The 26138-nt window shown below is 38.2% G+C and overlaps 1 protein-coding gene across 6 annotated transcripts in view; it reads right to left on the bottom strand.

Moving 5' to 3' along the window:
• Window positions 1-26138, bottom strand: part of Rsrc1 (arginine and serine rich coiled-coil 1) — a 386283-nt gene that overhangs the window by 290871 nt on the left and 69274 nt on the right. For all 6 annotated transcript variants that reach the window (XR_015665494.1, XM_087626973.1, NM_001014172.2 and 3 more), the window contains 1 exon segment: window positions 2311-2484. Coding sequence is in view for 5 of the 6 variants with exons in the window: in XM_087626973.1 (XP_087483099.1) it covers window positions 2311-2484 (174 nt within the window). In the remaining variant the exon portion in view is untranslated.

The raw sequence follows: 26138 nt of genomic DNA, 5'->3' as shown, positions 1-26138 counted from the left end.
AACTGCTGTCAAAACTCAGAGTCCAGCTTTCCCAAATCACTTCCAACATCTTCTGCCAAACATCAGGTAGAGGTAAAAATACACTATCAACAGGAATTTATACATGGAACTCAAAGTTACAAATGCTGGAAGGCTGCCAAGGAAGATCTGTAACATACCCCTAAGTTATGATTATTACATTGTAACAGTATTCTTATTATACACTGCTTTTACATTTACAGCTTTTAAAGTACCAAATCCCCATTTTATAGAAGAATCAATTGCATAATCAGTGGGAAATTCTCAAATTTCTCAGAAAGAATTAAACTCAAAAAGTTATAATACATCATTAGGATGTAAACTTAAGCTCAAATATCTGAGCAAAATATTCCAGAAGCCTCAGTGCTTAATCTAGAACACTGTTTTGCCTACTCAGGCACTAGTAAGGTCATAATGGTGAAAACCTTCCACTGAGCAGGTTATTTAAGGAAAACTAACTGTTCCACATGAATTCTAATGTGACGCAAATTAACATGGCAGTGCTGTACTCGATGACTTGCTTTATTCTGTGCAGCTGTGATAGACTTCTGCAGATCTGATCATTTAAAATGAATAGAACCTTGTTGAGAGCTTGGAGGCCAGGTAGTCAAAGGCTGGCTGGCTTCTAGAAGGCCTTTCTTTATTATTTCATGGCAAAAAGATAAATACAAGTCAAGAAAATACTTCAGAAGGAATGCACTACTTCAATAACAAAGCCCACTCTGTCATACCAATGTTAATTCATTTAATAAAACGAAGTTTACTTGGCTTATTCACATCTTAAATGACCTCATACTCTAACAATACTGTACCAAATCAACAAATATCTAGAATGTGAATCTGGTGGGCTGGGAGACACTGGAGTGAAGCTGCTGGGATACACAGTTAGCATCATCACACCAAGTTCCAACCTAATGATGTTACAAGTTTCTGAGTACTGTCTCTCAGTAACAGTTTTTTCTTAGAAATCAAATGTTATAAATGTAATATTTTTAAGGTTAATGTTTTAAAATCTCATATTTGAGATATAAATAGCAAGATATTCCCAGTGGTGTAATAATGGTACTTTTATCTTGGCGGTTACCAACAACTATCTAATTGGACTCAAGTCCTGCTCAATGGGAAGAATACATGCATAATACTGTAAACCTAGTCAAATACCTGTGTCTGGAAGATCATAGACTCTGGAAAAGAACCTATTACTGCCATTTCCCTTCACTAGTATAATTTCTCATTTTACTCTGTTTTTATATGTATGCCCACAATTAAGTGCAGCTTTCACCCCTCACTGAAGATATTTTTTTCAGTAGATGGAGACTACTGTAGAGACCCACAGGGGGCAAAAATTCAGAGGCAAACCCCAAATGAGACACCCACAACTCAACTATTCCACCTAAGCCTCAGGAAAAATACTAGAAGAAAGCAAAACTTGTAACTGCCGGAGAACCAGGAGGCTTGTTGTAATTAAGCTGTCTAATCACATGTCTTCTACACATGAATGTTTAAGGTTAATGTTTTAAACTCTCATATTGATCATCCGCAGTACACTGTAAGGAAAGACAGCTGTCTGCTAATCCCTACAGTGACACTCTTCCACTTTCTACTGCAGTCTCTAAACCTGAACACAAGCAAAGCAGGCAAACTAAATGAGTAAATCAACTTAACACACAGAAGGAATTCATACTATAATCATTCAGATAGTACAGGTAAAAGTGTATCTTGCTTTGCAACTGTTATCCTTTCTTTTGCTTTGTGGTTTATAGATGTACAATATAAGTTCTACCAGTAAGTATATCATAGATATTTTTAAACTGGGTTGATAAGGCAAAGGTTCTTAAGCTTGAACAACATAAGCATGTGGGCTACTTTCTCATATATGTAGAAGCACCTACGTTACATGGCACAAGCACAAACACTTGTACATCCAGAATGGATTACAATATCTAACCTAATAATAATAATCTGGGGTCTTTTCTTCTTTCTTCACCTAAACAGTTTAAAAAGTCATCTGGAAAAGGCATCTAATGAACCGCTAGTAAAATAAATTTAATGATGCAGTAGAAATTACTTATAAATAGAATTAAGTAGAAAGTGTTCCATGTTGTTATTATAACTAAATTAATACTTTCTTAGAGAAATATATTTCAAGAAACATGCAAGATACTGGCAAGCCCTTCCCTTCTTTTCCTCTTAATAGAATTCACCCAGTGCGGGTGCAGAAAGCGCCTCAGAGAGAACTTAGCTTACTTACTGCTGTGGAGTTAGTCCTCAGCACTGACTCCATCAACTCACCCGCGTTTGATGGTGTGCGCCTCTTTGTCTTTGCCTTTATCCTTCTCCTTTTCTCTCTTCTCTTTGTCCCGAACTTTACGTCTGTCTCTGTCCCTGGACCTACTACGAGTTCTTCTGTGACTGGATCTTTCACTGCTTCTACTATGTGAGCGTGGACGAGGTCTTGACCTGGACCTACAATAAACAGATTTATTAAAGATATAGCCTGACTTGAATTTAAAATGCAATTGACCTAAATTACTTTACTCAGTTTCAACTCTCAGCCCCAAAATTAATTGTGTAAAGTAAGTTTATAAATGATTCCCTACATATGATTACTCTTTAAAAATTATATAAAGATATATAGATGGTGTCAATGTTGAAGGATATTAAGGTTCAATCTAAATATAAAAACAGGAAATTTCTGAGGTACAAATAACAGGATGAAAGATTATCATGTGGGTCTGCACCTCCACCACTGTTCAAGGACCTGTCAAGCAACACACCACCACCCCTTATCCCCCCACCCCACAGTCCTGCCTGGATCCAAGTAGGCTCGCTGTGACCAGGAACACAGGTAAGACCCATGCCCCAATCTACATACTTACTGGAACCACACAGAACCAGTATAAGCAGACTTTGCCCTGCCTTGCCAGAGCTCAGTCTCCCTTCTGGTAGACATCCTACCTGCTCTCTCAGATCAATATGCTGCTGCGATGACACCCCACCACCCCACTGTTCTGTGCATGCTCTATAAAGCATGCTTTAACCCACGACACACTTCAACAGCCTCCTGGGAGGTCTGCCACAACCTGGGTCATCCAGGCTAGCCAACACCACAGTCAACCAGAGCAAGAACACAGTCAACAGAAGCCAAGCCCAGCTCTTCCACTACAGCAAGCCCTGGAAATCTAATAACCTGAAGAGCAAGACTGTGACCTTAAACTCCATCTCCTGAAGATGGTAGAAGCTTATAAGGAAGACATAAATAATCCCTTCAAAGAAATACAGGAAAACACAGGGAAACAGGTAGAAGCCCTAAAGAGGGAACAAATAGCTTTATGGTCTCCATCTGCACCCAGAGCTGGGGCTGTCCCACATCACTCTGGACCCAACACCGCCCCCCCTCAGACAGCTACTTTCCCAGGAGCACTCCCACTCCTAAGCCCACAGACTAGACCCTACTTTCTCTCCACCAACTATCCAAAGAGAGATCCACCATGAGATCACATAAAATACCTCAGTGTGACTCTAACCAAGCAAGTGAAAGATCTGTATGACAAGAACTTCAAGTCTCTGAAGAAAGAAACTGAAGAAGATTTCAGAAGATGAAAACATCTCCCATGCTCATGGATTGGCAGGATTAATATAGTAAAAATGGTCATTTTGTCTAAAGTAATCTACAGATTCAATGCAATCCCCATCAAAATTACAGCTCTATTTTTCATAGAATTAGAAAGAGCAATTTGAAAATTCATTTGGAATAACAAAAAACTGAGGATGGCAAAAACCATTCTCAACAGTAAAAGATCTTCTAGGAGAATCACAATCGCTGACCTCAAGCTGAATTACAGTGCAATCGTGATTAAAAATTGCATGGTATTGGAACAGAGACAGACAGGTAGATCAGTGGAATAGAATTGAAGACCCCAGAGACCCCTCTCTGCCTGGACAGGTAGGCACTCCTGAGGCTGCAGAGTGGAAGAGACCACCAACACTGCCCACACCTGCCCACATCCCTGGCCCAAGAGGAAACTATATACGGCCTCTGGGTTCCCTTGGATAAGGGCACAGCAGTAGCGGGTCGCCTGCGTCTGAGACACCACCGGAACCTGAAGGGACCGACCAGATAAACAGTTCTCTGCACCCAAATCCTGTGGGAGGGAGAGCGAAACCTTCAGAGAGGCAAACATGCCTGGGAAACCAGAAGAGACTGCACTCTGCACACATTACTGATTCCGGAGGGAAACAGCAAACACCATCTGGAACCCTGGTGCACAGAAGCTCCCGGAAAGGGCGGTGCAGATCTCCCTGGTTACTACCCCCGAGGAGAGCTCGTAGGCAGCAACCCACGAGCAAACTTGAGCCTCGGGACCACAGGTAAGACCAACTTTTCTGCTCCAAGTAACCTGCCTGGTGATCTCAAGACACAGGCGCACGGGAACAGCTGAAAACCTGTACAGAGTAAAAACTACACGCCCGAAAGCAGAACACTCTGTCCCCATAACAGGCTGAAAGAAAACAGGAAGACAGGTCTACAGCACTCCTGACACACAGGCTTATAGGACAGTCTAGCCACTGTCAGAAATAGAAGAACAAAGTAACATTAGAGATAATCTGATGGAGAGGCAAACGCAGGAATCCAGACTGAAACCAAGACTACATGGCATCATCGGAGCCCAATTCTCCCACCAAAGCAAACACGAAATATCCAAACACACCAGAAAAGCAAGATCTAGTTTCAAAATCATATTTGATCATGATGCTGGAGGACTTCAAGAAAGACGTGAAGAACTCCCTTAGAGAAACACAGGAAAACATTAATAAACAAGTAGAAGCCTACAGAGATGAATCGCAAAAATCCCTGGAAGAAATCCAGGAAAACATAAATAAACAAGTAGAAGCCCATAGAGAGGAGTCACAAAAATCCCTGAAAGAATTCCAGGAAAACACAATCAAACAGTTGAAGGAATTAAAAATGGAAATAGAAGCAATCAAGAAAGAACACATGGAAACAACCCTGGCTATAGAAAACCAAAAGAAGAGACAAGGAGCTGTAGATACCAGCTTCACCAACCGAATACAAGAGATGGAAGAGAGAATCTCAGGAGCAGAAGATTCCATACAAATCATCGACTCAACTGTCAAAGATAATGTAAAGCGGAAAAAGCTACTGGTCCAAAACATACAGGAAATCCAGGACTCAATGAGGAGATCAAACCTAAGGATAATAGGTATAGAAGAGGGTGAAGACTCCCAGCTCAAAGGACCAGTAAATATCTTCAACAAAATCATAGAAGAAAACTTCCCTAACCTAAAGAAAGAGATACCTATAGGCACACATGGTATACACTCATTGATAAGTGGCTATTAGCCCAAATGCTTGAATTACCCTAGATGCCTAGAACAAATGAAACTCAAGACGGATGATCAAAATGTGAATGCTTCACTCCTTTAAAAGGGGAACAAGAATACCCTTGGCAGGGAAGAGAGAGGCAAAGATTAAAACAGACATAGAAGGAACACCCATTCAGAGCCTGCCCCACATGTGGCCCATGCATATACAGCCATCCAATTAGACAAGATGGATGAAGCAAAGAAGTGCAGGCCGACAGGAGCCGGATGTAGATCTCTCCCGAGAGACACAGCCAGAATACAGCAAACACAGAGGCGTATGCCAGGAGCAAACCACTGAATTGAGAATAGGACCCCCGTTGAAGGAATCAGAGAAAGAACTGGAAGAGCTTGAAGGGGCTCGAGACCCCATATGTACAACAATGCCAAGCAACCAGAGCTTCCAGGGACTAAGCCACTACCTAAAGACTATACATGGACTGACCCTGGACTCTGACCTCATAGGTAGCAATGAATATCCTAGTAAGAGCACCAGTAGAAGGGGAAGCCCTGGGTCCTGCTAAGACTGAACCCCCAGTGAACTAGATTTTTGGGGGGAGGGTGGCAAAGGGGGGGAGGATGGGGAGGGGAACACCCATAAAGAAGGGGAGGGGGGAGGGGGATGTTTGCCCCGAAACCGGGAAAGGGAGTAACACTCGAAATGTATATAAGAAATACTCAAGTTAAACACCTAAAGAAATGTTCAACATCTTTAGTCATAAGGGAAATGCAAATCAAAACAACCCTGAGATTTCACCTCACACCAGTGAGAATGGCTAAGATCAAAAACTCAGGTGACAGCAGATGCTGGCGAGGATGTGGAGAAAGAGGAACACTCCTCCATTGTTGGTGGGATTGCAGACTGGTAAAACAATTCTGGAAATCAGTCAGGAGGTTCCTCAGAAAATTGGACATTGAACTGCCTGAGGATCCAGCTATACCTCTCTTGGGCATATACCCAAAAGATGCCTCAACATATAAAAGAGACACGTGCTCCACTATGTTCATCGCAGCCTTATTTATAATAGCCAGAAACTGGAAAGAACCCAGATGCCCTTCAACAGAGGAATGGATACAGAAAATGTGGTACATCTACACAATGGAATATTACTCAGCTATCAAAAACAACGAGTTTATGAAATTCGTAGGCAAATGGTTGGAACTGGAAAATATCATCCTGAGTGAGCTAACCCAATCACAGAAAGACATACATGGTATGCACTCATTGATAAGTGGCTATTAGCCCAAATGCTTGAATTACCCTAGATCCCTAGAACAAACGAAACTCAAGACGGATGATCAAAATGTGAATGCTTCACTCCTTCTTTAAATGAGGAAAAAGAATACCCTTGGCAGGGAAGGGAGAGGCAAAGATTAAAACAGAGACTGAAGGAACACCCATTCAGAGCCTGCCCCACATATGGCCCATACATATACAGCCACCCAATTAGACAAGATGGATGAAGCAAAGAAGTGCAGACCTACAGGAGCCGGATGTAGATCGCTCCTGAGAGACACAGCCAGAATACAGCAAATACAGAGGCGAATGCCAGCAGCAAACCACTGAACTGAGAATAGGTCCCCTGTTGAAGGAATCAGAGAAAGAACTGGAAGAGCTTGAAGGGGCTCGAGACCCCAAAAGTACAACAATGTCAAGCAACCAGAGCTTCCAGGGACTAAGCCACTATCTAAAGACTATACATGGACTGACCCTGGACTCTGACCTCATAGGTAGCAATGAATATCCTAGTAAGAGCACCAGTGGAAGTGGAAGCCCTGGGTCCTGCTAAGACTGAACCCCCAGTGAACTAGACTATGGTGGGAGGGCCGCAATGGGGGGAGGGTTGGGAGGGGAACACCTATAAGGAAGGGGAGGGGGGAGGGGGATGTTTGTCCGGAAACCGGGAAAGGGAATAACACTTGAAATGTATATAAGAAATACTCAAGTTAATAAAAAAAAAAGAAATACTCAAGTTAATAAAAAAAAATGAAAAAAAAAAGAAAAGAAAATATCATCCTGAATGAGGTAACCCAATCACCAAAAAAAAAAAAAAAAAAAAAAAAAAAATCACACATGGTATACACTCACTGATAAGTGTATATTAGTCCAAAAGCTAGGATACAAACCACATGAAGCTCAGGAAACACGACCAAAGTGTGGATGCTTCACTCCTTCTTTTTTTTTTTTTTTTTGGTTCTTTTTTTTTTTCGGAGCTGGGGACCGAACCCAGGGCCTTGCGCTTCCTAGGTAAGTGCTCTACCACTGAGCTAAATCCCCAGCCCCGCTTCACTCCTTCTTAAAAGGGGGAACAAAAATATTCATAGGAGGGGATATGGAGGCAAAGTTTAGAGGAGAGACTAAAGGAATGGCCATTCAGAGCCTGCCCCACATGGGGATCTAGCCCATATATACACAGCCACCAAATCCAGATAATATTGATGAAGCCCAGAAGTGCATTCTGACAGGAGCCTGATATAGCTGTCTCCTGAGAAACTCAGCCAGAGTGTGACAAATACAGAGGCAAATGCTCATAGCCAACCACTGAACGAAGAATGGGATCCCTGTTATAAAGGATTGAAAGAGCAGAAGGGGCTTGCATTGCAATCCCCTAAGAACAACAATACCAACCAGTCAGAGCTCCCAGGGACTAAACTACTACCCAAAGAGTACACATGGACTGACCAATGGCTCCAGCTGCATATGTAACAGAGGATGACCTTGCTGGACAACAATGGAATGAGAAGCCCTTGGTCCTGCCAAGGCTGGACCTCCCTGTGTAGGGGAATGTCAGGGCTAGGAGGTGGGAGGGGTGGGTGGTTGGGGAGGGGGTACACCCTTATAGAAGAGGGTGAGGGGGTAAGATGGGGGCTTACAGACAGAAACCAGGAAAGGGAATAACATTTGAAATGGAAATGAAAAATATCCAATTAATAAAAAAGGTTAATTGGGGGGGAAATGCAACTAAACTAAGGGCAGGTTAAACTGTGCTAAGCTAAGAGTATTGGGAAGGGCACATTAGCTGAGGGAGATTATAAGCACTCCACAATTGAGCCAGTAAGGTAGGTTGAAAACAAGTTAATGTGTATGTGTGTGTGTTTTTCATCCTTGGATCTGAGGAAACCTGGGCAGGGCTCCACCCAGGGTTTAAAGTGGGGTAGCAAAAACTACATACTGCAAGATCCTGGACAGATGTCTTTCAGAACCCAAGAGACCACAGAAGCAATCCCAGACTATATCCAGCAAAACTCTTAATTACTATAGATGGAGAAATCAAGATATTATATGCCCAAACCAAATTTAACAATATATTTCTACTAATCCAGCCCAAGAGAGGATACTAAAGAATACTCTAACACAAGGAGAGCAGGTAAAGCCAAGCAAACACAAGAATTTAGTGATCTGACAGAAAAACCAAAAGAAAAGAATCACAAACACATGATGCCACCTCTAACACCAAAAAACAAGAACTAATAATCTTAGTCTTTAAGATCTCTCAACATCAATGGACTCAATTCCTCAATAAAAAGACACAAGCTAGCGGATTGGATACATAAACAGGATCACTCATTCTGCTGCTTATAAGAAACACACCTCAAGTACAAAGATAAACATTACCGCAAACTAAAGAACTGGAAAAAGGTGTTCTAAGCAAAAGGATCCAAGAAAGAAGCTGGTGTAGCTATTCTAACATTTAATAAAATAGACTTTCAAGCAAGAGTAATAAAAAGAAATGGGAAAGGACACTTTATACTCATCAAAGGAAAAATCCATCAAGTTGAAGTCTCAATTCTGAACATCTACTCCCCAAATGCAAGGGCACCCACAATTCACAAATGAAACTTTCAATAATAGTGTGAAACTTCAACACCCCACTCTCAGCAAGGGACAGTCATCGAAACAGAAATTTAACAGACACAATGAAACTGACAGATGTTATGAACCAAATGGATTTAACAAAGATCTACAGAACTTCTCACCCAAAAACAATTTACTGTCTTCTACAAAATGAATTTACCTTCTTCTCATCATCTCATGAAACCTTCTCCAATACTGACCATATAGTCAGGCACAAAACAAGCCTTAACAGATACAAGAAGATTGAAATAACCCTATGCATCTTATCAGATCACAATTAAGGCAGGACTTCAACAACAACAGAAACAATAGAAAGTCCACATACTCAAGGAAATCAATCAATTGGAAACAAAAAGAACAATACAAAGAATCAACAAAAACCAAGAGCTAATTCTTTGAGAAAATCTACAAGACCAATAAACCCTAAGCCAAACTAACTAAAAGGCACAGAAACAGTATCTAAATAACAGAAACTAAGGAAATTCAAAAAAATCATTAGGTCTTACTTCAAAATCCTATACTTGACAAAATTGGAAAATCTAAACAAAATGGATAATTTTCTCTGAAAACTGGAAATAGTTCTACCTGAAGACCCAGCTATACTACTACTGTGCATAAACCCAAAAGATGTTCCACCATATCTAAAGACACCTGCTCTACTATATTTGTAGCAGCCTTATTTGTAATATCCAGAAACTAGAAACAACCCAGATGACCCTCAAGCAAAGAATGCATAAAGAAAATGTGGTTCGTTTACACAATGGAATACTATTCAGCTATTAAAAATAAGAACTTTGTGAATTTTGGAGGAAAATGTATGGAACTAGAAATTAGAGTCCTGGGTAAAGTAACCCAGACCCAAAGGACATGCAAGGTTTGTACTCACTGTTAAGTAAATATTAGCCTGAATCACACTTAGAAGGGGTAACAAAATAGTCATGAGAGGCAGAGGGAGGGTGAGGGAGGGAGGGAGGGAGGGAGGGAGGGAAAGAGAGAGGGAGGGAGCTGCATAGAAAAGGAGTGAGGAGGGGAAAGTGGGACAAGATCAGGTATGGAGAGAGACAGGAGAAAGTCTCAGAGGGCCAGGAGAACAGATGGAGATATGGAGCTCCTGAGGGTGGGAAGTGGGGGGAATCTCTAGTAAGTCTCAGAGACCTGGGGGGAGGGAGGCTCCCAGATGTCAAGGTGACCTTTGTCAAAATGCTCAACAGTAAGGATATGGAACCTGGAGACACCACCTCCATTAGCCAGACAGGACGCCCAGTGGAGGGATGGGAACACCAACCCATCTACGAAATTTCTGATCTACAATTGGTCCTGTCTGAAAGAAATGCAGGGGAAAAGATGGAGCAGAGACTGAGGAATGGCGAAACTGACTGGGCAAACTGAGACCAGCCCATGGGTAAGCATCAATCCCTGACACTATTAACGATGCTGTGCTTGAGGGCACGAGTCTCACATGGCTGCCCTCTGAGAGGCTCTACCCACAGCAGCTGACTGAGACAGATGCAGATACCCACAGCCAAACACTGGACATAGGTTGGGGACCCTTACGGAAGACTTAGGGGAAGGATTGAAGACCCTGAAGATGACAATACCATAAGAAAAACAAGTGTCAGCTAACCTGGACCTCTAGGAGCTCCCAGAGACTGTACCACCAATCAAAAAGCATATATGGTCTGGTCTGAAGCCTCTAGCACATATGTGGCAAAGGGCTGCCTTGTCTAGCTTCAGTGGGACAGGATGTACCCAATCCTATAGAGACTTGATGCACAAGGTTGGGAGAATACTGGGGGGAGTAGGGGTGGCTGCCTTCTCAGAGGCAAAGGCCAAAGGGGAGAAACTCTGGGTAGTAGACTGGGAGGCCGGACAACATCTGGGATATAAATAAATATGAGTATCATGTAGGCCAAGTAAAAAGAATATAATCTTAGTAACTAAAATCAGTAATACAATGTAAATTTTCTAAGGAAACATCTCCATGTATGTGGGTAGAAGAAAAAGAAAAATAAGAAATGTATGATTATAGATATATTAACTTATCATCTAACTTTATGCACAACATATGACTTTAGATACAACATTCTGTGTACCAAAACTTTCTAAAGTGTAGTTTTTTTCATGCCAAGAAGAATAATGGAAGCAAACAGGGGATAGGAAGATGACTCAGTGGGTAAAGTGCAGGTTGTGAAAACATAAGGGCCTGAGTTCAGACGCAGGCACTCACATGAAAAGCTGGGCAGCATCTGTAACTTCAGTCTTGAGTGTAAGATTCCAAGGACCTACTTGCTGGCTGGTCTAGGAAAATGGTGAGCTCCAAAATCAGTGAGAGACTCTCTCCCAAAAACATATGGTAGGAAAATGACTGAATAAGCCCTCCTAACATGAGCTGCTTGCCTGCACATGTGCTTACACAAGAGAGCACCCAGACACACACAAGCACACAGTGTTAGCCAGTAAAGCTCCCTTGTTTGCTTTCTTCTCGTCGGATGTTTCTGAAGTACCTGCCTCGGCCTCCTGGGCAGCGGTGCCTTGAGATGTAGAACTACAGATAAAAAGCACCACATTTAGTAAAAAGTAAAGCATTCAAACAATGTTTTAAGTCTCTTCAATTAATATAACAAATGTATTTGATATCATCTATAGAAACAGTTCCTTCTTCGAATCTCTTTAACCTATTCGCCATTATTTCTATTTTTTCAATGTGCCTGTAAGGCCCATAAGACCCACTCTGTGAGTCATATAAAATGAGAGATCTTGTTAGCTATGGTAAATTATGTGTAAGAAGTAACGGACTCAGGTCTGGGTTAGAGTACTGACAAGAATGTCCTCTATAGACGCAATCCTACAGATAACTAAACCAGCTATATTAAGGTGGCCAAAAACTAGACTTTGCTTAAGGGGGGGTGCAGAGGGCACAAATCCTTCAGAAAGTAACTGGCAAATGCTGTGGGTGAACCCCAGACAGAACACATAAACTCCGACAGGAACACTTCTGATTGAAAAACAACCAAAGCCCAACCAGCAACAGGGATGATGAAAGGTGAGTGCTAAAAGAAAAAGTCAAGGATGACATCCAAAAATTCTAAGTAAGTGTTCTACCACTGATCTACATGCCCAGCTCTGTGATATTCAAACTTTTTATGTATAAACTATTATCAAAGCTCTAGCTGGATCCTAAATAATTTTGAGAGCAACAGACTAAACAGCTAAGAATAAAAGCATGGAACCAAAATGTCAGCTAGGATCCACAAGCCAAGACCTCTGCAACCTCAGACCAAGTTACTGTCCAGCTGACACAAGACCAAGATGATATTACTGAGAAGAAGACATACTATTACCAGAATGATCTCCCTCCTGCCCAGTAGAAAGACTTTATATATACCACAAATACAAAAAAAGCTGTTAAAACATGTTCCAATCTTGGGGTGGGGGAGGTGAAAAAAAAAAAACAACAAAGTGAATGGAGATGAAGTCTATGGTAGACTTGACTTAGTAGGCCAGGGTTTTAAACAGTACTTACAACTCTGCCCTCAATGAATATAAAACAGAACTCTCAGTATAAAAACAACAGAAAACTCTGGGGGGAAAAAGGAATTGTAGAACTGAAATCACATTAAAAAATATATTGAATGAAATTTAAAACAGATTGGTAGAAATGGCGGGAATCTGTATCTCATCATGATTAAATCACTATTATAAAATCTAGACCCTGGGCATCTAGAAAAGGATGTCTGGTCTTTTGACATTTAGTGACTATATTGCCAGAAGTTTTATTTTTAATAACATTTAAGCATGAGAAAGAAATAAAGGACATATAAAAGGGATGAAGTCCAACTATCCTAATTTGTAGACAATCCAGTATTACAAGTAGAAAAATCCGAAAAACTTCACCAAAAAAAAAAAAATCTAGTAGAACTAACTAGAATTCAGTAATGTTGTAGGAAACAAAACTAGCATACAAAACTCAGTGTAATCAGGCATGATGGCATAAACCTTTATTTCCATCATTTGGGAAGTTGATGCACACAGATCAATAGGTTGAGGGGAAACTTACTACACAGTGAGTTTTAGAGTAGTCAGAGCTATCATACCAAGACCCAGTTTTAAAACAAAACAAAATGCCTCAGTAGCACTTAATTTTATTTTCAGTCGTCCTCGGAATCAAACCCATGCTGTTACAAATGTTAGGAAGATGCTCTGCTTCTGAGATTTATATCTAAATGGCTCAGTAGCATCTTCCTACATCAAAGAGATTGCAGAGAAGATCTCAAGAGTAATCTCATAACATTAGCTATAAAATAAAAATCCAGAAACAAATTTAACTAAAGATATAAAAGAACTTTACAATAAATATTACAAAAATTCTTAAATGTAATTAAAGTCATAAAAATACTTTTTTCCCATGTTCAAATACTAGAAGAATAGTTAAAATGCCCATATTCCACAAAGCAATTTACAAATTTAATGAAATCCCTGTCAAACTGCCAATAACATTCTTCATGAAGCTATAAAACAAATTCTAAAAGTTAACACAAAATCAAAAAATTCTAAACACTTCAACAAAGCTAGAGATATCACAATATGAATTTAAGACATAGCCACATTGTACAGTTAGTAGCGCAGTGTGGTTTGAATAAAAACAGACATACAAGTGAAGGAAGCATAACGGTGATCCCTGAAACAAGCCATCGGCAGCCAAAGTAACTCTTGACAAAGGTACCATATATACACTGACAAATGGAGGAAGCCTTCCCAAGGGTGCTGCTAGGAAAGTAGTTCTCTAAGCACAGGAGATTACAGCATGAACCCCCACCCCCACCCTATCTCTTGTCCTACACAAAACTCAACTTGAAATGGATCAAAGAACTAAATATTAAGATTCAAAGTATTAGAGAAAAACAGAGAATCTTCAAGATACTGGTATATTTTAAATATGACACAAATGCATAGATATTGGCAAATGAAATTGAAATACAGAATTATATACTAACAAATATATTAATTCATGTATAGTTATCAAAAATTGGATTTGTATATAATTTATGTTAACTAACATATAATGAATATAACATATAGAATTAATGCATTTTAACCAAAAACAATTTAAAGATGGGTAAGCTACTTTAAACTCTAAAAACACTTTAGGAGCCTTATACTTTGAATAAATGTCTAATAATTTATTGTAGCTTGCTTGTTTTTTTCTCTAAGAATACTGTTGGAAGAAAATATATGTAGTCATTAGTAGTTTACATTGAAGGTATAGTTGATGTACATTTGGGCAAAATCGTATTTTTACTACACTTGAAATATAAATACAGTTAGTAATGTACTCAAAATTAGACAGATATTAACTTAAAAATAAAGCATTCTTTGAATAATGGTTTTCTCAAATAAGTTATCTCTCCTTGTTTCCTTAAATGTAAAATGAGAGTGAAGTTAACTACCTTAAGCTACTATTTACTTAGGTCAATTGTGCATTAACAGTCATATGACTCAGAAGGGAAGCACTGAGGAGGCAGTAACTCAAGGCTGTATCATTTGTGTCAGAAACATATGAAGTATTTATCTTCTACCATAGCTAATGCAATTAAACAATATTCTAGTCAGACAGGGGTGACACATGCCTTTAGATGGGCACTCAGGAGGCAGAAACTGGTGGATTTCTGTGGATGTGAAGCTGGAGTGGTCCACAGAGCTGGCTCAGGACAGCCACTGCTACACAAGGAAATCCTGTCTTGAAAGCCAAACCAAACCAACCAAAACCAACCGAAACAAAACAAAGCTGTATTCTGATTCTGAACCTTTGAGATGTTAAGTTCAACATACAGCTTACCCAAATCTATTTGTATGTTTATTATATAGGAAACCTCAATAACAAAATAAATGACCTGGTGTTTGCTCTCACCTGGAAGACTCTGTCACCTACCATCCTTATTGAGAACACCACAGGTCTGGGAGCTAAGGTACTATCCCAGGAAAACAGGGTTCAACTGGCGCTGCCCTTAAAAAACAGATCATAACTGTGCTATGATCGCTGGAGCAGCACTAGAATCTGTGCGCAGCTATTTTATCAGTTACTATCCAACCCAGCTTCCCTCTATACCTTTCTTCTCAAACTAACCTCAACCTCTCCAGTCTATTAAGAAAATTCAGTTAGCTTCAAAGTTGTCTTCATGGTTTCCCCGGACATAAACACCCTGCTGTAGAAAACATAACCCTTCAAGTTCTCCAAACTTGTCTTGCTCATTATTCACTGCATATACTCAAAAAATTCGAGGTATTCTAGAATACTCTCCTACCTTGTTGTGTGACATATTAAACTAGGGTGGCAAAAGCACACCTCTACATTAGTGTTCCCATTACATTAAATTAAACAATATAATACATTTAAAAAACACTACAGTATACAATGTTACAGGATCTTCTTAATCTTGCTTACGATTTGCACAAAATAAAGATATTACAAAGAATTACCATGGAACAATGATACCAAATGCAAAACTAGAGGCAGAGTAAAGTTATAAAATACAGTTTTAAATGACAAAAAAAAAATAACACACAGATTTTCAAAGAATTAAGCTGGTTATCAGAAGAATTATTTTACACAAATGTGGATACGATTCATATTTTAGACCTGTGACTGAGTTTGTTTGGAGGTAAGTAACAAATCTGAAGTCTCATCAAGAGAAAATAACAGATCAGAATAAAAAGACATCCTACTCTGACCAAACAAACAAAGAGAAAGGAAACTATATTAGCATTTAAAATGTCATTTGTCCCCAGTTCCTTAAATAAGTATCTTTCTGATAAATCACTCTAGAAGTCTCTGGAGTACAAAAGCCAATATGGAGATGTATTATAAGCAAAGAACCATTTGGTAAAAAATGTGGGACTCTAGAACACACAATATATAAGCAATAAATGGACAGCAAGATGTCCTATTATACCAGATAAATGCTTTCAATATCTACAGAAGAAGAAGAATAACCATAACATCTCTACATAAAATGAATTACTGCACTCAAAAGCCAATTTTTCAAGTTTAATTGGCTAATAAGTTCTAAACACATGTAATCAAAACAGATACCTTAATATTTTGACTTTCAAAAAATAGCTTCAGTACTTCAGAGAGTCCTTAAGTACTATAAATAAAAATAACATTTACTATAAAATAAAAATTATAATTAAAATTAAATAATTACATATTGAATAAAACCTAGCATAGATTTCATGTAAGGATGACACTGTAAACAAGGGGATCGAATTCCACTCCTTATCAAACCTAATAAAACCATAACAAGGGGAATTAATTTTTTTAAAGACCTACATTTTGTACACTGTTGGAAAGGAAATGCACATTGGTGGGCTGGTGGTAAAGAAAAACTAATAAACAAAATGGTAAACCTCAAGCCTCTACAAAGACAGTTCAATCAAAGCATCTAAAAACGCAGTGAATTCTGATTGTCTACCTACTTTAGGAAGCACCTCAGGCCCAACAAGCAGCTCACAGAGTCAGACTATAAAGATACTTAACAGCCAACCAGGGACCTCTGTGGTTGAATGAGGGAAAAGCTGGAGGAAGCTGAGGAGGACGGTGACCCCAGAAGAAGACCAGCATCTCAACTAACCTGAATCCATAAGATCTCTCAGACACTGAGCCACCAACCCGGCAGCACACACCTGCTGATGTGAGGCCCTGACACACACACAGCAGAATAAGACAGAATAAGACTTCTGAATCAGTGAGTCACTAAGAAGGAAAAAGAATCAATTTGGCATCAGCTTTCTCCACTAAAACTGCACAGCAAAACAACGACTTCAATTTTCCTGAGGCTCTCAAAAGGGGGAAAATGTGTGCTTCAATCCCACACATAGCAAACTGTCCTTTAAAAACAACAAACAAACAAACAGCACTCAAAGTAAATCAGTGCTAAGTTCTGCTAGTCAGTAACGTGTCTACAATTTCTAGATAAATCATTCAAAGTATAATTAGAGAATGCAAATTTAAAGGATCAAAGAAAATAAAATTAAAAGACTGGGTGAAGATTAAAAATGGAGAAAAACATCCATAAACAAAAAACAAAGAGTAAGATGGTAGATTTAAATTTAAGGATATTAGTCATAAACATAATTAATCAGTGAGCTAAATAATGAAAAAGAACAATGTTCACGATGAAAGAGAAAAATAAAATCAAAGAAAGGTTTAGTGTGAAAAAATATCATGCAGACATAAGCAAAAAGAAGTATCCTGAATTATAGCAACATATGCTAAAGGAGACCCCAAGTAAGACACAGAGAGGTAAACAGGTCATTACTTCATGATGGGACGTTCAATCCACAACAAAAGAATAAAAAGTCTGAATTTGCAACACGTAATAACATAGCCAACACTATGTATATATAAAGCTTCACTAAGAATCTTTGAGGTAGAATTCTAACTGTACATGAGCATGTGAGCTCTGGGTAACAGACAAAAGACAAAGACAAAGGACTACATAAATGCTTGAATCCAGCTACTTTACCATTCTTCAGTACCGTACAGTATTTACTCCTATCAGCATGTTCATGATAATATTATATAAAATAAACCATATTGCAAGCCACAACTACAATGTCAACATACTCAAAACACAGAAAATGTTCTATTTGAAGAGAAGTAAAAAGAAAACAATAAACAAAAGACTGACAGGGTTTCCAAAAGTTTGGAAATTAACTCATTAAAAAGAAGAAATCACAGTGGGAAGTTTTAAATATTTAAACTAAATGAAAATGAAGATATGACATTTCAATTTAGATAGGATACAGTTACAGCTACAGTAAAGTTAAGAGGAAAAGACAGTGAAATCTACATGTTAGAGAAGAGAATGCAAGTAGATTAAGCATCAATCATCTTTCATGAGAAATTAGAAAAAGAGCAGAACATTAGACTCAAAGTTAGTGAAAGAAAGTCAAAATTAAAGAAAAGAGAACATTAAGAAAGACAAAAGCTGGCTCATCAAAAAGATTAACACGATGGCTAACGTGTCAGTGGAAATGATAGAGAAAACACATCAGTGGTGCAATTACAAACACTGCCATTAAATGAAAATAACCCACTGAAAACACAAATACAAGGACAGAAGAGAGTGACTTAGAGACCAAGGAGGTGGCTCACACAGTAAGGTGCTTGCTGTGTAAGCCTGATTGAAGGCCTGAGGGTCAATCTCCAGAACTAGCACTGAGAAGCCAGACATGAGGCTGGAGAGATGGCCCATTAGTTGGAGCACGTGCAGAGAATGCAGCACGCATGTCAGACAGCTCCGGGGGCATGTGGTCCCTCTGCAGGCACCTGCACCCCTCACTCATATGGCACTGGGGAGGGGAAACAAGAGGGGAGTTGGGGATTTAGCTCAGTGGTAGAGCACTTGCCTAGCAAGCGCAAGGCCCTGGGTTCTGTCCTCAGCTCCGGGGGGGGGGGGGGGGGGGGGGGTGGGGGGTGGAGAAAGAAAGAAAACAAGAGGATCCCAGCCAATCTAGCCGAAGTAGCTCTAGTCTCAGTGAGCAACTTTGATAGAGAGTGTGGAGGAGTGGAACTAAGGATGACCTCAATCAAGACTGACCTCTGACCTCTGGACATACACATATATACATGCTAGAAAAGCACACACACAAAACAAAACAACTGTTTCAGCAAGGCAGTACCATTCTATAATCCCCACATAAAAAGCAATCTATTAAAGGAACTTTGGAGCACCCCCATTAACTTCCCTCCTTAACTTCCAGACCACAAAGCAGAAAAACTTAAAACATGAAGGATTTGCTAAGTTCAAGACGCTGAAGCTTAAAGGACAAGATAGCAAGATTTTGCAAGGCATTGTACCAACAGAGAGGGAGAATGTAGAACTCGGCCGTAGGGATCACTTCTTGTGTTCTAATCTATAAATCATGTGATACAATGCCATGGGATAAAAAATATCCTGCAAATCAATGAGATCCCCAAATACCACTGAGGAGGAGAAATAGTGATCCCATTCACTATATAAAAGAGAGCTCCCACATAAGACATTAGTACCAGAGCAGTAATCCTGGAAATACAGTCATCGTGTAGTAAATATCTTAAGGAAGTTTGAAAGCAAGACTTGAAATTGTAAAATATAACTACATGGTAACCATAACTCACAGCTACACAAAGGTTTCTTAGATTAAGTATCATTTTAATGAATGCCTAAGGTTTGTAAATATGTAGGTTAAAAGGTAAAAGTTTGTTAATAAATCTGCTATTTGAAATTCCTCATTAAAATCAGTCCTGAGCTCAACGCTCAGCACCAGAAAGAAAGATGGAGAGAAGAAGGGAAAAGACAACTGAAAAAAAAAAAAAAAAAACCAAAAAACCACGGTGGCCAATATTTTAGTCCAATCCATATGAATCTACTCAAAGGGAATCTGAAATAGTTCAAATAGCCACAGCAACAGCAATTATATTTGGGGTGGGGGTGGGGCGCAAAATACACACATTCAGAAATTAACAACTTTTTTTCAGCTTTTGTTATTTATCGACTTTCATATATATTTATATCAGCAGGTTTCCCAAATATTTCGATCTCTAAGATCAACATTGCCTGTCTTCACCAAGAGGAGAAGCTACAGTATCTAAGTAGTATAAATCAAGTGTATAAACAGATTTTATTTGTGTATTCATGGTGTAGTTCCCTAATTACATGACCAATTGAAAAACTATTTCCTATGGAAATTCCACACAGTTACTAGTCCTACTTTTCAAGTCAACATTTACTATTATCAAAATTCAAAGCTAGTAAAAATCAAAACCATTTTATTTACTGTAATAGCTACTGCTTTAGACTATGCATAAGAATGCACATGTATCACAGCTCTTGTTTGGCCAGGGCCCAGGCCGAGGTCTCCCCAGAACAGTGACACAGCATCTTAGTATCTTGTGAGAAGCATATCAGCTGTTCCCACACCAGCGCTCACTTCTAGGTACTTAAGTAGTGGTGCTACCAAATCTGGTTTGTTTGTTTGCTTGTTTGTTTGTTTAGAAGATGAGCCCCAACCCCATGCTGGGGGCAGTTGTTTATTTTGTTTTGTTTTTGGTTTTGGGAAAACTAAACTCTGGAGTGGGCAAAGATCACAGAAAATCTGTGATAAAATTGAAATCTGGAGGCAGCTCTGCACATACCCTTTCAACTACAACACTATGTGAGATCTGACTGCAGTATCATTTTCAATTAAAAATATGTAAGGTAAGACTCATCTCCAAATTATTATAAAGAGTTAATCTTCGTTATTTGCAAATTGGTCTATTTAATAAGCATTGGAACTCTCGAATACTAAACTCCTAGTCTCCATCTTCAATCTCCACTTTTAAGGAAAAGGGTAGAACTGAGAAGAAGAAGAAAAAAAGAAAGGAAAAGAGAAACACAGAATGTCAGTACTTCCCCAACTAAAAACACATAACCCACCCACTCAGCCAAAGGTTAAGTCATTTAGTCAAGTTCAAAGATCTTCAAAGACTTCTTAGATCCAGATAAGCCCATATGTTACCAAAATTCTGTGAAAAAGCTATTACTTTCCAGTCTGCTTCTCATGTTTAAGACACAGGACACACAGATGCTTGGCGTCACTCATCAGTCTTCCTAAAATTTCATGCTGGCTAATCAAGCTCCACCAATAACTTTCCTACCAAAATCCCCCAGAAGTGCCTTTATGCTATCAGTGCCTAGCTCGCCTGTTAAATCTGAAAGTAACCATAAAAGAACATTCAGTTACTGTACAATACGTGTTAATTTGCTAATTTCTTCACAGGTAATCAATTAAAATGTAAAATATTGAATAAAATTAGTTGCACTAAATTTAACAGCTGCTCCATAAGCATAATTAGTTTCACAAGGGCCATATGTACTCTGAACAGAGAAAGAGTTGAAACAAATAGACAGATTTTAAACAAGTTTGAGAAAATCTGCATTTAATTAGCAGGTGGGCACTACAACTGCATAACGTTTTTATACATTTATATTTATGAAGTGACAGAAGATCTAAAGGCTTTTTAAAACGGCGTTTATTGTTTGAATGGGAACTGTTTTGGTGCATGCTAAAGTGATTTAACTCCTTATAGCTCTGCTTTGAAAAAAATCATAAATGGTGAAAGAAAACATGTGGAAAACTGTAAAACTAGAAAGAATTCACGACAAAAAACAGATACACATACCATAACTAAAAGGAAACTACACTTAATTAAATGTATACTACATCTGGAATATCAGACTAATAAAACGTGAAACTATTAATTTTCATTGTTCTAAAGGAAATGAGGTCAGTGTCATTTAATAATTCCCCCAATTACATGGGACTAACTCCTTGAACTGTATGTTCTGGACATCATTTAATCGCAAAATGCTACATTCTTTACAATAGCCTTACGCTAACTTTGAATAAAGGCATTCAAATTACAAAGGGGTAAAGGAATAAAGTCAGTAAATGAAAATTTTTAGCAGCTGGTAGCTACTAGCATTCTATTCTAAACCTTAAGGCCTTCAGATGAAATCTGTCAAGGATGTCCAGGAGAATGAAAACACACTCTCTCTATTGCACCAAAATCACTTCAAAAACAACAAAAACCCCTTAATTGTAAAAAATTAAGATGTAAACATCAAAAATAATCTCATTATAGTTAACTATATTGTTATTAACTATAAGTATATAATAGTCTTTTTCAAAGGTAAAATGCTTTCTTTCTTAACTGAGTAATAACTTTTGTTAGAGAAAAGGACTACCCCCCCATCCTCCCACCACAAAACAGAATAATGAAGCCAGTTACTGCATTATCGGTCGATACAAAAATGAAGGAAATTCCTGCACTGTCTGAGATGGAAAGGAGTGAAAACACCAAGTGCTTATCAACTCAACTCGTACCTTGAAAGTTCATTATTTCCCCACTTGACCAAATAAATAATGGAGAGTAGTCTATTTTAGCATCAAAGATAATAAGGTAGATGTGTGCAAAGTTAAATAATCAAGCATCAACTTTTGTTCTACTATTTTATTTTAAAATTAAAACTATCAAGTTAATATACTTTGTAATATGCAGAAGCTAAGCCTATAAATTAAATTTTTGTATTTATGAAATCTATGAACCAGAAGAAAAACTGAAACAATAAATACAGCTGTACAATCAAACGCCAATATTTTTAGCCTAATTTAGTAATTTCTTCATAGTCAAAATAAAAATCATTCTCCCAAAAAATAAATTTTGGACTTATAAATTTGATCATACGATACTAACAATATGCCCAGCTGTGGTGGTGCACACTTTTAATTCTAGCACTGGGGAGGCAGAGGCAGGTGAATCTCTGAGTTCAAAGCTAGTTTGGCCTACAGAACAAGTCAGGACAGCCAGAGCTACAGAGAAAACTTGTCTTGAAAACATAAACAAAACAACAAGAACAAAGACTATCAAGACAAGTTTTACTAAAAAATTCCTCTAAATTTATCTATACAAAACCCAATTAAGATCTTTAAGAAAAAAGCATTCTGCACAGATTGAATAGTTTACAAGTCAGAATACTATCTGCATGATTCTTAGACAAAATTTTCAATTCTTTCTCATCCTTTTTGCTTCTATTCCAAATCTATGAATAGTCTTAAACTGTTTATACCAATATTTTAGTTAGAGTAATAAAGGGCTTTCATAGCAATAAAATAAATTGGAGAAAGTGAGATACCCTAGGCATGAAATATCTCAAAGATCACCATATTTTATTAATAAAAACAAACTCAGATTACCACAGTACTTTTGTATATTATATGCTTGGGTACAAGAGAAAAGAATAGTTGAAATCAGAGAACACATTAATATATTCCTTAATTCAATGTATTTTAAAATTAATTTTAACTTTGTTGAAAAGTCACAGGAAACACAACAGGTTTTTAAATGAAACAATGCCAGTGTCTTTCAGCTCTTGATTCATAACAAAAAAAGTTCAGACATGTAACAATGAACAGCTTAGTTAAAAATATTCTAAGTAACTGATTGAAAACTAAGAAATCATGGCTCTTTTTATTTAGGTCTTATCTTTATCCTACACAAGATCAGAGTGACCTAATAAAGGTCATCTTAAATTCAAACCCAAGATACAATATAAATAAATGACTTTATACTACTGGAACATCAACAACCCTCCCCCAATCAACAAAATGGGACACCATTAAAACAACAGCATGTGTGGATTATTAGCTACAGTAAAGGCATACTATTCTTTCATTAAAACTTATGTTTTTGTTTTTGCTGTTTCTTCCACTCTTTGTAACTTCTTTTACCAACACTGCCCTGAGTTCCTCCTGGGAAAAGTGATTTAAATATGTAATTATATATAATTAAACCATGCTTATTTTCAACTGGTATTTTCACTTTAAAATAAGAATAAGATTTTAGAAATTGTAACTTCCTAAATAATCAAATTTACAACAAATTGCTTGTAAGTTAAGTAGAATATCAACTTACACTAACAATAAAAAAATATTTCTTTCTTTTTTTAAACAGTGGTCCAAGGCCAGCAGGACACCTCAGCTTGGAAGTGTCTTTACAGTATAAAGCACACCATCTTGGTTACTACAGAAAAGGTTTCCAGACAACTCCCACTGTAGTTTCGTTTCCATCACTACTTGGGTTACATTAACTCTGGAAATCCGATATTGCCCTAAGTTCTCCCAGTCAGTTCTGAGTAAGCCAGAGAGCCCAGAATGCCAAGCCCTGGAAAGTGCCTAAAGGCACGCACAATGCCCGAACTCTTTAAGAGGTCTAGCCTGGCAGGTGAGTGAGTCACAGAGGAAGGAAAATAAAGTTGTACTTTCTGACCAACTTAAGGCCAGTATGAACCCCAGCTGGAGAGTGTCCTTATCACCTGAGAAAAGGGACTCATAAAATTACTCTAGCTGTGTTCATTAAGTGTCAGTTTTATGTTTGACATAGTGAACTTCACAAATGATTTGTGACTAACATAAAATCCAGAAGACTGAAACACATCTGACATCTTTCTGCTTTCCAGTCTTTGAATTCACTCTTCCTACTTTGCTAACACAGTTCCTCCAGATACTCAGATCCCATAGCCTCCCTCCAGCCCTTGCCTAAGTACCTTTCCCTCATTAGCTGTCATTCCTACCTTGCTAATACTGAAGTATGAATTCTCCTGATCTACGCTCTCCAACACCCCACCTTGTGTTCTTTCCTACTTCAGGAAACATAATCCAGTGCTTACTGGCTTGTTTGTTGTTTATCCTTGCTCACACTCCTGAAGAAGACTGACACAACAGTTTCTGATTTAACAAACGGATCCCAAATACCTAGAACTGGGCCTCTAACGAAAGATATTCATGCCCAAATTCTTCCCTGTCTCTTAAAGGCTGAAGTTACGTAATGTTTTCCTTAATACATTTAAATATTGAAGTGATTTTTTCCATAAATATCTTAAGCATATTGGAAATTAATGGCCTTCTCTGTTCTTACCAGTAAATAAGTATGAATACAACTAATATTATACCATTGTAAGTCAAATTCAGATTGTTCTGTATTATCCATGCTATAGCAACAGCTAAGAAAACTCATTTTAACACAATGAACTCTCCAAATTTTTCTATAGAAAGTGTGTGTATTATAAGTACATATAAATACACACATACACATACACATACACAACAAGTGATATAGTATACAAACAGCCATCACTTGCCACATACTATAAATTCTGGGATCACTGCTCCATTGCAAAATATTATTTTCCCCAGACCACAAAAATTATTCTAATGTGTCTACACATTAGAATATATATTATAAAGTTCCAAGGACAATCCCTAACATGCCACATATCCCAAATTCATCTTGTGCCTTTGTCTCCTGAGCCCTGACTATTCTAGCATTCTAGAATAGAGCAACAGAAAGCATTTTTTAAACCTTTCAATGCCAGAAATTATTTTACAATTAACTGGTTGAATAACTGCCATACCTGGACACTTATTAGTTACTGGAAGAGTTTAAGGATTCTATAAATATGGGTGAGAGATGTGGTACACTCCCTTACTCCCAGCACTCAGGGGTCAGAGGCATGTGGGTCTCGGTGAATTTGAGATCAATCTCTTCTACATAGTGAGTTCCAGGCCAGCCAGAGCTATAAATATATATATATATATATATACACATATATATATATATAGTGGCACCATGTCTTTAAAAAAATAAATGCATGTATACACACACACTTGCACAGAGAGAGAGAGAGAGAGAGAGAGAGAGAGAGAGAGAGAGAGAGAGTATATTTTCTATAAATATTAGCATGAAGAGAACCATAGGCTTGAAGGTAGAAAACAGAAAAAAAAAATATTCAAAATCCAGTTCTTGGCAGAGTTTTAATAAATGACACCAAATGACACCAAAATCCTAATATGTAAAAGAAAAATTAAGAAAATTAGACTTTATCGAAACTTAAAACTTTTGCTCTGGAAAGGATCCTGTGAAAAGAATGAAAAGACAAGCTATGGCTGAAAGAAAGTACTTGGTAACCACCCATTGCAAAGTGGGGTTGCTTGCCAGTACTCTCCAGCTACTCAAAAGCTAAACCAGGACGACTGTTTAAGCCTAGTACTAGTAGTTTGAAGCCAGCCTGCGCAACATAATGAGATCTGAAACTTAACAATTAAAATTAAAAAACTTATTAAAACTCAAAAAATAAATGCAATTCAATTAGAAAAATAAACAAGACATTTCGTAAAGAGAGCACATGGATATCTAATATGGACTAGAAAAAATGTTCTACATCAGGATCATTATGTCATATTACTATATACACAGCTAACTATAGAGGAACAAAGAATGGGTTATGTCTAGGTG

The sequence above is a fragment of the Rattus norvegicus genome, chromosome 2 (genome assembly GCF_021556685.1).
Source record: "Rattus norvegicus strain SHRSP/BbbUtx chromosome 2, alternate assembly SHRSP_T2T, whole genome shotgun sequence".
In the NCBI taxonomy this organism is placed as follows: domain Eukaryota; kingdom Metazoa; phylum Chordata; class Mammalia; order Rodentia; family Muridae; genus Rattus; species Rattus norvegicus.
The sequence above is the reverse complement of the archived record's forward strand: the minus strand, read 5'-3'. Positions and strand labels throughout refer to the sequence as shown.